At 34.3% G+C, this 13894-nt stretch overlaps 1 protein-coding gene across 1 annotated transcript in view; it reads left to right on the top strand.

Annotated features, from left to right (window-relative positions):
• The window catches only part of WDR89 (WD repeat domain 89), a 39951-nt gene extending 27067 nt beyond the window's left edge, over positions 1 to 12884 (top strand). The window contains exon 2 of the mRNA XM_045823693.1: positions 8464 to 12884. Coding sequence (XP_045679649.1) covers positions 8495 to 9655 — 1161 coding nt within the window. The 5' untranslated portion in view covers positions 8464 to 8494 and the 3' untranslated portion in view covers positions 9656 to 12884. The remainder of the gene's footprint in view (positions 1 to 8463) is intronic.
• The last annotated feature ends 1010 nt before the right edge of the window (positions 12885 to 13894 follow it).

Here is a 13894-nt window from a genome sequence, read left to right as displayed (position 1 = left end):
GAAAAGTGTTAGAAAGAAGGAACACATTACCTGCACACATACTCTCTGTACTTGAAATACATGCTATCGACATTGTTCCATAGACCTTTCTGTGCATATATGGAGGGCTGTCCAGAAAGTATCCAGCCATGTAATGTGCAAAATAGAGGCATTTATTGAAGAAGATACAAGAAACATTGTACACAGGACAGTGACACCTCAGCTCCTTCAAAGTAGGCACCTTGGGACCTCACACAGTTCTCCCAATCATTATCATTTGCCCTGTTGTATTTTCCTGAATCTCATCGATGGTCTGAAATCTTTTCTCTTTCAAAGGTGATTTTAGTTTTGGGGCAAACCATAAGTCACAGGGAGCCAAATCTGCAGTGTATGTGGGCTGAGTCAACTGGGTGATTTGATGTTTCGCCAACAAAACTCTGCATGAGACATGATGCATGAGTGGGTGCATTGTCGTGACAAATCTGCCAATCACCAGTTGCCTATAGCCATGGCCTACTGAATGATCCAAGTAGTTTCTGCAGAGGAATGTTCAAGCTTAATGCAAAATTTGATGCAGATTTGTTGCTCTACTCACTCAGTCATTTTGAATGTGACAGCCACCCAGCATACATGCTCGCTCAAGGGTGTCTACTGCCCCCGACTAGCACAGTGAAGTCGTCATTGTTCACTCATCCACTCTCCTTGGCTGCCAGGTTCAACACATCGATTTTGGAATCTTTTGAACTTTGAACCATGTGACTATTTTAGATATTAAAAAATATAAGTGTGTTTTAAAAATATACAAAAAGTACTAGAAGGAGTTTCATATTAGGTTTTAAAATATTGGATCATTTCAGTGGGTTTTTTAATGTCTTTTTTTAAAGATTTTATTTATTTTTTAGAGAGAGGGAAAGGGAGGAAGAAAGGGACAGAAACACACCAATGTTCAAGAGAAACATTTATTGGTTCCCTCTCACATGCTCACAGCCCAGGCATGTGCCCTGACCTGAAATTGAACCAGTGACCTTTTGGTTCCCAGGCCAATTCTCAACCCACTGAGCCACACCAGCCAGGGCTGATGTCTTTAAAATCAGGAAATCCTACAGTTATTATTGAACATAGATTTTTATGGTCTTTGTGTATTCTTTTTTGAGAATTCCTTTGTGTATTCTATATGTATATTTATTTTGGAACAAAAACAACTAAAGTGGGGAGTGGGAGAGGATAGAAGTTCTAAAGGGAATAAAAGATTGAAGTCCCTCTTTTTAATATGAATGAAATTTGATTATTTAAAATATGTTCTCTAAGTTTTCTTTGTAGAAACCTCTTATATTAAGTCAGTATTTGATGATATATACCCAAGGACTTTGATTATCTCTAATTAGAGTGGTTCTGACTGCATTAACAAAAACTCTGCTGCAAACTGACTTAAATAGTCAGAAAATGTGGAATCTCATAAACATGGGATAAAAGTTCTTTCCGTCAGTTGGATTGGGTCTACTTTAGCATTCCACATTTGAACAAATTGAAGTTGGGTGGGAGAATACATGCATGGATTAACAAAAATGTTAGTTTTCTAACCAAATCACTGATTATAAGGGGTAGAATTACTGTGATTGGTTTAGGCTAATCAAGATCTGCCTTGGGAGCTGGGGTCAAGTCCTGAAATTATGTTCATGCCACATAGAGAAGGAAAAGGGGGATGAGTTGGACAGGTTCCATCACACTGTGCAGTAGAATTTCTTGGTTGCCCTTTAAAGAAAATGTGATGTATAATTGAACCCACTGTCTTTTGCTGAATGTAGTTGTTCATGCTAGGTGATGGGTGCATGGGGGTTTCTTTTACTATTCTTTACTCTATGCAAGTTTCATAATAAAAAGTTTCTAAACAAGAAATAAAAGTGAGGCACAAGAAAATAAAGAGTGATGGTTGAACATAGCCTAGCATTTGTTGAACTCCAATTGTGATTATTTTCTTTTCTGTGAGGCTCAATTATCCTAGCCTAATTTGATAGATGTGGTAGCATTATTATAGTTGAATTGTTAATTGCTATTGCAAAGTTACTAGAGCCCATTTCTAAATGAATTCTCATTAACCGTCTCCTTACATTTGAGACATTTGCTGGACCTCTGCATTTCACAATCATCATAGGTAGTTTCTTAAAGTCAATGGGCAATATTCAGTTTTAGCTGTAGGGAATTAGGGTTTTTGGTCCTAGTCTAATAAATTGTCTTAATAATTAATATAATAGTATATGGTGCTCATGCTGTCAAATCTTTTGAGTATGTTGAACATTCATAGTGAAAGATGAAATATGTCTCTTTTTAAGGATACTGCTCATTTCTGATTTTGTAAAATAATATGTGGAAGACTTTTGGTATTGTGCATTTTATAATCAGTAGTTTCTAAATAGGTGTAAAATATCTGTTATTTTCTTTTAATATTCGATTGTCCCTTGTTTACATGGGGAATAAAGCTACTTCCTCACCCCCTTAGGAAATAATTTAAGCTAGGCTGTCCTTCAGATATCATATTCAAACTTAGCCAGTTCAGGAATAAGAGCAACACTTAGTTGCAGCAACATGTGTTTAGGATGTGCCTTATATGAAGAAAGAACATTTTACTGGGTTTATTTTAATAGAAAATAAAATGAAATAACATTCTGATTGAACTTAAATCTTATTAAGTCCAAAGCCACAAGAGGAATTCATACTTATGTTTAGGGATTTGTTATTAAGTAATCAACTTTTAATTATGTAAGGACAATTGTTCAGATAAGAGATTAGTTAGCATTTCCCATCTAATGTATTGCAAGATGACAGTTCACCAGGAATCGAATATTCTCACTGCTTTGCAGTTTACTGTAAGCTGTGTGTTTTGGATTTCTTTCTAAACATCTTACACCTGCATTATGTTCAGACATGAGAATTGTGTATCCCAATAAGAACCACAGCACCAGCAGTGGCTCAGTGCCAGAGCACTGCTTGGGGATCTGCCACTTCTTGATCTGTACGAGGTTGATCAAGATGAGGTATTAGTAATTTTTTTGCCTCCATTCTCAGAACAGTTAGGTACATATTTAAATTGGTTATTGCTTGCTCCATTCTCTAACTCAAAGATAAAGAATTTATTTTAGTGAAGAAAAATTCTTTTTAGCCATGCAAACTATCATAGCTTTATACTTCACTAAACTTCCCTTATCTGGACATTTTCTGATTGTTTCCTCTTAGTGTCGGGACAGTAAGAGCTGTAGTGCTTCACCCACGTATGATTAAGGAGGTAGTAGCAGTAATTCTCCTTTCTCTTTTCATTCCTTTCTTGTTTCTCTTTTAGATCATCTTCATTACTCTTTTTTTCTCCACCGTACTCTTTGCTTTGGTACCCTTTTCTCTCCATCTCTTTTTGCACCCTTTTAAATTTGTGTGTATGTGTGTATTAATATAAGGAAGGCTCTCTCCACATTCTCATCTCTAACTAGTCTTTTGAGATCTAGAATGCTAACTAAGCTTCCTTTCATGCATCTAACAAACAAGATAAAAGTTACGATTAATCTTGTTTGCTCTCAAGGTTTTTTTTAGATTGAACCATATGAAGTCATCAATATTGATTTGATTCACAGAAACATATTTAATACTTTCCTAAGTAGCCTCTAGCTGAAGGTAGGGTTTGGAAATTGGTAGTAGGAGAGTTTGATATTGCTGAGAAGTTTTGGTTTAGATAACTAGATAGATCAGAGTGTTGTCATGGTGCCAATACCTTTGACCAAAATGGCAAAAAATTGGTTTACTTTTTTTTCCTTTCCTTAGGGAAAGTCTTGGCAGGGAAGCATAAATAATGAGTTTTATGTTGTGGTGTAGTGGGGCACATTCAAGGAGAAATGGCTAGTAGACCCCAGTTGGAAATACGGATTTGTAAATAGAGAGATGAGATCATTGGCATATAGGTGGCACTTCAGAACACAAGTATAAATGAGGTTACCCCATGAGAGTGCAGTGAGAAGAAAAGGGAGCCTGTAGGCTTCTCTTGAGCACCAAGAAGTGGATCATGCAAAGAAAACTTAGATAAGGGCTATACGTAGAAGTAAAAGGGTATTCATTTTGGAATGATTCATTAGTATATAAAATTAAATATTAACTGTATAGTCTTGGAAGTTATAGTTCAAATATGACACGCTGGCATACTAATGTATTTAAACATAAGCCAGAGGTTTTCATGTTTCCCTGTGAGAGATTAAAGTATTTCACTCTTCGTATCTGTGGAAGAATATAAACTCTATAGCTTTAGAGTTTTGGGGGGGATATATCCACTTTACTTCTAATACCTTGTTTTCTTTCTCTTCTCTCTTTCCCTTTTTCTTTCTCTTTCTCTCTCCCTCCTTCTCTTCCTTGAAGTACTGTAATTCATTTAGGTAGTATATCACATGGACAACCATCTTGATGGTTACCATTGCTACAGTCTTAAATTGTTAGTTTGCTGTGACATTCTATCTAGGGCCCATGCTACCTGCCTTATCAATCACCAGAATCCTTTGAATTAAAGTCTTGTAAGACTGTTCCATGCAAAAAAAAAAAAACACTTTCTAGGTGACAAATGGAGAGGCGTGTGATACTACTGTCCTGCTTGGGTATAATAGTTTATGGTCTTGTAAATTATTAGCTTAAAAGCCACATTAAACTTTCTTACTGTTTAAAATTCTCATCAATCTGGGTTTTCATATGCAGAGATCAAATGTGAAGCAGTAAAAAATAATGTGGTTTTTTTTTAATAATCTCATGAACACCTTGAATATTTCAAGAGTGGGTAATTGTTTTTATCTGGAATTAAAAAAGGTTTCTCTGGAGTATATAGGCAGTACACACTTAAGTAAATGCACATTTTAAGAAAAATTGGAATAATTTGTGGTAAAAAATATTATGTTAATGTTCCTTCTCCCCCAAAATTTGTCTCCATATTTCCTTTTTTATGCTTTATTTAAACTACTTTTAAGAAATAACATTATTTTACTAATTTCCATGAGCAGTGCTTCCCCTCCAAACACACAGACTCATGCAATATCCTTTTAGGTTTATTCTGTTTCTCCTAAAACTCATCAGCTCTTAAATTCATGGACGTTGAATGAATTATTCATTTATTCAGCAACCATTTATTTATAGGAAATAAGCAAGAAGAAGGTAATAAATTCAGTGGTAATAGGGTTTTTCAAAAATATTGAATGAAAAGAACAAATTGCAAAAAAGGATATATATAAATGTGATACCATTTTAATCAATTTTTAACCATAGGAGTAGTGTCTAATGTTTCATTTCTTCAAAAAACTGAAGCAAATGTGACAAAATGTTAACATCTGTTAAATCTGGGTAATACATATTTGGTTGTCTGTTATACTGTTTTCTATGCTTTGTACATTTGAAATAATTCATAATTAAGCATTTTTAATTTTTAAATTAATAAAATAGGCATTATGATAGGGAGTAACAGGGCTACTTCATATTGATTAATTGGGAAGGGTCTCTCTGGGAGGTGACATACTGAGATCTGAATAATAGGAGTTATTCATGAAAAAGAAAAAGTAGGGAAATAGGGAAAGCATTCTAGGCAGAGAAACAGCAATTTCTGTAGTTGTGAGGCAGAAGCAAACATGACATGTTCAAGGACAGAGTCCCTCTCTGGTTGGAAAACCAGTTATGCTTTGGAGGTAACTACCTCAGCATTACTGTTAAAAGGCCGTTTAGTCTCTGAGTACTTATGTTGAAGGAAGCTCACCATTTTTAGACTTATCTTATTCACAGTTTTTCCATGTAGGGCTTACAGACCAATGGGATGATATCAAAAGGACAGAGAAACTGACTTAAAGGGTTTCTCAATGGCCAAGTCAGGGATAGTTTGAGCACCAATAAGAACTGCAAAATAATGGATTATAACAATAACTTTCAAAAATCACAATTTCCTAGTGCTATTCAAAGAGAGAGAAAGGAAAAGGCTCTTCTTTGTAGAAGAATGCCAGGTAAGGTAAAAAGAATGATAGAATTGGAAAATGACTATTTCTGCAAATCCCAATATAACCATTGATTCAAGCAAGGATAACCCAGGGATGCTAAAATCTTTAGATGAAGGGTTGTTGGAGAATAATGGGATATTCAATCTCAATGTATGACTCCATGATTACTTACTAACTGCAAGAAAGGAATCTACATTTAAATGAAGAGATCTTACTGTCACTGCCTTAAACAAGTGATCAAACTTGGTGCCTCCTTGATGTGATGAATAAGAAGTACTCAGTCTCATGTAAATAGTATCCCTGCCAAAAATGTTAGGCTGGAATCTAATCTTGAAGAGACAGTTAGAAGAATCCAGAATATGGGACATTTTATGAGACAGCTGGCCTGGACTTTTCAAAAAATTCGTCATAAAAAAATAGATTGAGGAGGTGCACTATGCCAGAGTATTTAGGAGTGAAATGATACATTGCAATTAAAATTCAAATAGTTCAAAAATAATGTGTGTGCATGTGTGTTTATGGAGACAGAGAAAGCCAATACCATATTGCTGTGTATAATGCACTCCTGTATATAATGTGTATCCATGGTTTTGTGTGCATTATACATGGGATTATTATGCCTGTTATTATGTCCCTGGCATGTAATCATTATTCTCATGTATAATGTGCATCCTTGTTTCTTCCCTCAAAAATCTGGGCAAAAAAAGTACACATTGTACATGGCAAAATATGGTGAACCTAGGAGGTGAAAGGCTGTGTGTATCTGTACAACTTTTTTTTATATTTTTAAATATTCAGAATACAAGTTCGAGAGGGTGCTTGTTCCTGTTTCCAACCCAAATCCAGTGTTTTAATATTTTTTGCCCATTGTTTTAATTGTTCTGATTGGGTCCTCTCTGATCCAAATTTTCCCCCATGTTGTGTTAGTGGTATTGGTAATAGTAATACCATTAATTTTTATAGAACACTTGTTGAATGTGTATTATGATATGCTAAACATTATGCTGAACACATCTCAGTTAATTCTTCTGACAACTCTTGAGTCAGTACTCACTTCTCCTTTTAAAGATGAAAAGACAAACACTTAAAAATCTATCTCTAAAGCAACAGAAAAATCACTTCATTTTAGGAATGAAAATGTGACAACACAATATACAGGTTATGTATTATGGAATTGTACACCTGAAACCTATATAATTTTATTAATCAGTGTTACCCCAATAAATTCAGGTTTTTTTTTTTTTAAGAATGAAATAGGCTAGAGTACTCAGGGTTGAAAGCAAGATAGAAAAATCTATGGTGAAGTCACTTGGCATGCATCTTTTACTGACCTTGTACTTGTTATACATACAGCCTATCATTGAGAGGCAATCTAGTACAGTGGCTAAGAGCAAAATCCCTGAAACCAGAATGCCTAGGTTCAAATTCAAGCTCCACCATTTACAAGCTGCAATTGCCTGAGAACCGCTTCTCCAGAATCCATATTGGGGATCTCTATTGTAGTAGTTTCCTAGTGCTGCTGTAACAACTCACTACAAACTTGGTGGCTTGAAACAACACACATTTATTATCTTACAGTTCTGGAGGTTAGAAGTACAAAACATGCTCGAATGTGTCTGAATATGTACCAAGTGGGTCTTCAGTAATAGAGAAATCCTAAAGGCTGCATTTCTGCCTTCAGGCATCTGGGAAGATGCTTCCTACCTAGCCTTTTCCTATTTCTAGAGGCTACCCACTTATTGAGCTCCTTCGACTAAACCTGCACTGTATCTCCCTGTGCCTTTCTTCCAGGGGAACATCTCCCCCTGACTCTCACCTTCTACCACCTTCTGCTTTTAAGGACACGTGATTAGATTGGCCCCATTAAGATAATCCAGAATAATCTCCCCCTTTTAAAGTCAACTGAGTATCAACCTTAATTCCATCTGCAACCTCAGTTCGTTTTTGCCATATAACCTAACATATTTATAGGTTCCAGGGATTAAGACATGGACCTCTTTGTGGGATACCTTTTTTTTTTTTGCCTCCACATTTATGTTTAGATTTTCAAGTTGTATAACGCAGCTGGGACCAGGTGCAGATGATTCCAAAGTGGAGATCCTTACCTATGCTGAGGACACATGAGTAGGACCAATAATTGGGTTTGAGTTGAAAAACAATTACTCAGTATATGTACATGTTTTTAAATTCTCTTACTGGCACAAAATATATGTGGCAGATTTGGTGTTCAAGAGTGAATTATGGGGGCGGGGGGTTTCAGGGGAATAAATGGTAATGGGAAAATACAATTAATAAAATAAATTCTGTTGTAAGGGGGAAAAAGATAGAAGGAGGTAATTTAGTTACTTCATGGTAGGAAATGATTACAGTATTAAAATAAATTTTATCTTGTTTTATGTCAGTTCTCAGAAAGAAATGTCCTTGATTTAATTACAATTTTAGAGAAGCTGTGGATTTAATTTTAATTTTTATATTTTTATTACAGATTTTTACTGCCTTCGGGTGCCACTCCTGATATGGAGAAGATTGAGGAACAGTTTGCTAATCTGAACATTGTTAAACGTTCCTCAGGAACTGAAGAGCCTACTTATCTGCTTGGCATAGACACATCAAAGGCTGTACAAGCAGAAAAAGGAAGCTTGGTTGCTGTTTTGTGTTCTAATGGATTAATCAGAATATATGATAAAGAAAAGTTAAATGTACTACGAGAATTTAGTGGAAATCCTGGACTTAATGGAGTCAGGTTTGCAAATTGTTGTGACATTGTGTATTCGTCATGTACGGATAGCACTGTAAAATGTTGGGATGCTCGATTAGCCAGTGAAAAGCCTGTCCAGTTGTTCAAGGGTTATCCTTCCAATATTTTTATCAGTTTTGATATCAACTGTAATGATCATGTCATTTGTGCTGGTACAGAAAAAATTGATGATGATGCATTGTTGGTATTTTGGGATGCAAGAATGAATTCTCAAGATTTGTCTACTACTAAAGACCCACTTGGTGCATACTCAGAAACACACAGTGATGATATCACTCAAGTATGTTTCCATCCCAGCAATCCCAACATGGTAGTCTCAGGTTCAACTGATGGCCTGGTAAATGTATTTGATATTAGTGCTGATAATGAAGAAGATGCACTGGTTACAACTTGTAACTCAGTTTCATCAGTAAGCTATATTGGTTGGTCTGGAAAAGATTATAAACAGATATACTGCATCACACATGATGAAGGATTTTGTTGGTGGGATCTTAATCATCTGGATACTGATGAACCACTTACACGTTTGCACATCCAGGATGTTAGAGAAGTAATTCATGTGAAAGGAGGTATTTTGGACTACTTGATTGGTGGCCTATATCATGAAAAGATGGACAAATTGTTTATTGTTGGAGGAACAAACACTGGAATTATTCACTTAATGAGTTGTACTACATCAGGATTGATGCATGTGACCAGCCTTAAGGGGGGGCATGCTGCTACAGTCCGTTCTTTCTGTTGGAATATGCAGGATGATTCTTTGCTAACAGGAGGAGAAGATGCACAGTTGTTACTTTGGAAACCTGGAGCAACAGAGAAGACATTTACAAAGAAAGACAGCATGAAAATATCATCCTCTGTGTACCAGCGAGTTCGAAATCATAGTAATGATTCTTACAAGAGAAGGAAAAAGGAGTGATATTGCATTAAAAGTTTACTTCATAGATTTTATAGTCGCAAATAATTATTTTTGTGTCCTACCTATGAAAGACATGTTTAAAGCTCATGGTAAAAACAAGCCAGTTAGCAAATAGTCCTGGGAAAATGTTGAAAATGGTTTAATTCAGTCTTTATGTATTTTTTAAAAGGCACCAGTTGAGTATATAATCAGTGACTTGAAAGTAAAATTACTTTCTTCATTTTTAAAACCCATCTGTTGAGTTAGTAAAGTAAATGTTGGGTTTAAAAAAATAGCTTTGATAAAGACTTTTTAGAAGTAGATGGCTAAAAAAACAGGTGGTTTGGGCTATGCTTTTTTTTTTAAGCTCAATTTTTTACATTTTAAATCATCTTTATTATTTAAAAAAACAAATGAGACCTTTCTGCACTTGAGATCCTACATGCTTAATATACATAGATAACATTGGAGTATTTAAATATAAATATACTAATGAGTCTAAAAAGAATTAAAATCTTTTAGAAATAAAAGGATTTGCATCTATTTAATAAAAATGTTTAGTAAATATTTGCATCTATACTTTAATGTTGTAGGTTAAACAGTAAACAGATATTTTACTTATGAAAAAAATTATCTTGCAGAATTCATTTTGAGACTCAAAGTGACTATACAAAAATAAAAGGATAATAGCAGAATGGCTGTTTTTATTTCGAAATACCCTAATATTTTGTGATAAAATTTTCTTCTATAGTGTTTCACTCATAATTTTGAACCTGAATTTTTGTTCACTGCTGATTTTTCATCCTTTTAAATATTTCTCCAAAAAATTTTAGTCATGAAGTTAATTTCTCTAAAGGTTTTCTTTCCTCATGCTTAATTAAAAAATATATCTTTATAGATTATTTGTAAAAATATTTGTAAATATTTTATCTTTTGCATCAGAAATATTGTCATAAAAACATAATTGTTACTTGAGAACCTTTTACATTTCTCTTTAATATACAAATACTTTTGTATAGACAAATGCAGCTTACATTTTGGCTATGATCTAGCTTAACTCACTTGAGATTGAACAATAGGTAACTCACTATTGAACATATTCAAAATTTATCTTTGTTTTTTGAAAAATGTAATTATTTTTGCTGTTTTCCAAACCATAACCCTGAGGGTAATTCTAGATTTTTCCCTTTCTTTCTAACCAGTCTTTTACCAAATCCTGTGCCATCCTACCTCCTAAAATCTGTCAGCTGTCATTTTGTCTTTACCCTACCACTAGTGCCTGAGATAAGTCTTTCATTTCTCTCCTAGATTACTGACCCTGTCTTCCTGCTACTTCCTAGGCCAAACATCAAAAACACAGATTTCATAATGCCTCATGCTGCTTAAAATGTTTGCTCTTTTGATGGAGTACTATGTACCAATGAGAAGCCATGTTTTCAAGATATTTAGGATTGAGATAATGCCAACTATGTTGTAAGTGAAAAGCTGGTTAAAAAAATGTTTGGAAATACTGCCTTTATAAAACAACAGGGATATAAAAATAGTGCTTTTAAAAATACTTAAAATTCTAAAGTAGTTGGAAGATGCAGATGAGGAAGTATCTCTGAAAATAGAACTCAAAGAGAAAAGATTAAAACCACAGAAGACTAACAGTTTTACAAAATTAAAAAGTTTTTTTAAAGGGGGAAAAGGATTATTAAAATGAAATAATGTAAGAGACTATTCTAGAATTTCAGTTTTCAAATTGAAAGGCCTAACAGAGTGTCAAGTATAATAAATGAGAAAACCCACACCAAGTCCTAGTACTGTGAAGTTTTAGAACTGCAAAAATAAAGAGAAAATTTTAAAAGTTTCCTAAGAGATGGGGAAAAGCAATCACTTAGGAGCAAAAATGACATGTGCATCAGACACCTCATTAGCAAATCTGGATGACAAATAATGGTGAATCAGTGTCTTAAAAGTTCTGAGGACAAAAGCTATCTGAACTTATGCTCTGCAAAAGCCTGAAGCAAGTAGATTATAATAAATTTTGAAGCATCCTTTGCTAAGTGAACATTTCCTACTTCCTCTCTGAAACTGAGGAACCAAATTTATTTGGACTAAATTTATTGCAGGATATTCATGGCTAATCGAAACTTGCTGTTTGAACTGAGATTTAGATTTCAAGAGATACCTGCTTTTACAATCGGTAATTCTGTGGCTGGTTAAGCTGCCCTCAAGTGTAAAGTAAAAACTGTTTTCAGACCTACAAAATTTCAAACTTTACATTTTATGTAGGTTTTTAAAAAAAGGCAACTGAAGGATATACTCCACAAAAAAATAAGGGCGAAAATTAAGGAAGACAAGATCTTTAAAACCTGCCAATCTAGCATAATGGAGGATAATGGCTTTGTAGCAGGAATACAGTATTCAGTCCAGATTGGAACAAGAGGACAAAAATATCAGGATGGAGATGTTTAGGGACAAAAATGAATTGACTACCTAGTGCGTTTAATCATGTCAAAATGGTATAAGTGGGTTAAACTCACCAATTAAAAGAGACCCTGATATTGAAAATAAAAGTTTTTCAAAACACAAAAAAATGATGTTCAGTATCATTAGTCATCAAGGAAATTCAAATCAAAACCACGATTAGATACTACTTAACACCCACTAGGATGGTTATAATCAAAGTGTTGGTGAGGATATGGAGAAATTGGAAGCTACATTGCCAATTGGAATATACAATGGCAATTCCTAAAGTAACTCAACAAAGTTGCCATTTCACCTAGTATTTCCACCCCTAGGTAACATATGCCTCACAAAAACTTGTGCATGACTGTTTCTAACTATTATTCCTAATAGCCAAAAGGTGAAAACAACCCAAATGGTCGTCAGTTGACAAATGGGTAGGATATGTTATATCTATACAGTATGGAATATTATTCAGCCATTGAAAGGAATAAAGTACAAATACATGCTACAACTGGGATAAATCTTGAAAGCATGCTAAGTAAAAATAGTTAGATGCAAAATGACAACTATTGTATGGTTCCATTTACATCAAATGCCTGAGTAGTTAAATCTATAAAGAAAGAACATATATGACTGGTTGCCTAGGGCTGGAAGGTTGGGGTGCGGGGGGAGGGTGGAAATGGAAAGTTGGTGGAAGTATTGGAAAAGGGTATCGGGTTTCTTTTAGGGTGATGAAAATATTCTAAAGCTGTATTTATGGATGCACAGTTCTGAATAAAAGAACCATTGAATTGTACACTTCAAATAGATGGACTGTATGATATGCAAATTATCTGAATATAGCTATAAACACAAATACATATGTGTGTTTATATATATATACATACACACCAATTATGAACCAAAAAGCCAGGGTGGTAATCTTCATTGTTGACAAAATGGAATTTAAGGCTAATGTAATGTTGATTCCAAGACTAAATGAAAATGAAAAAAAGTTTGTTTTGTTTATCAATGTATACTCACAGTTGAAACTATCAGTTAACCAAATCTAAGGGTGTATTTTAAAAAATGACCAAGTGAGTTTTATCTCAGGAATATTTGATGGCTCCACATCAGAAAACCTATCACAGTAAAATGGGCAATAAGGAAAATAGTAATGACTGTCTTGATTGATACCGGAAAATGTGGTAAGGTTTTATCTATTTATGAAAAATATAAGCATCAAGCTATCAACAGATTTTTAAAAACTTGCTAAGATTTATATACCAAAAATGTATAGTAAGCATTATTAGTGAAGAGATGTAAATACATTCCCTTTATGACCAAGACTCAGTGGGGAAGCCTATTACAGTAGAATGGATTCTGTCTCATACTATAAGGAAAGAACTGTAATGTGTTGGGTTTGGAGGAGAAAAAACAATCAACAAACTATTTGAACTATTAAGAGATTCAGCAAAACTGCCAGAATAGAGTCAGCCTATGGAAGTCCAAAGAACATCATTTCACAGTAGCAGCAAAAGTTAAAATGTATAAAGGTATTAACCAAGGATATATAAAGTCTACTTGGAAGAAACTTTAAAATTCTAATAATTATAAGACAGAAATGATCCAATAAACATTGCATGCTTCCAGTGAGGTGATAATATTGTAAAAGTGAACATTCTAAATTTAATCTGGAAACCAATGTAATTCCAACCAAATTCCAGTTGGATTTTGTTTTAAAGATTTTATTTATTTATCTTTTTTAGAGAGGCAAGGGAGGGAGGGAGAGAGAGAAATCAATGTGCGGTTGCTGGGTGTCGTGGC

The sequence above is a fragment of the Phyllostomus hastatus genome, unplaced genomic scaffold (genome assembly GCF_019186645.2).
Source record: "Phyllostomus hastatus isolate PE091 unplaced genomic scaffold, TTU_PhHast_1.1 phas_scaffold_501, whole genome shotgun sequence".
NCBI lineage: Eukaryota > Metazoa > Chordata > Mammalia > Chiroptera > Phyllostomidae > Phyllostomus > Phyllostomus hastatus.
This window is presented reverse-complemented; position numbering and strand designations above follow the sequence as displayed.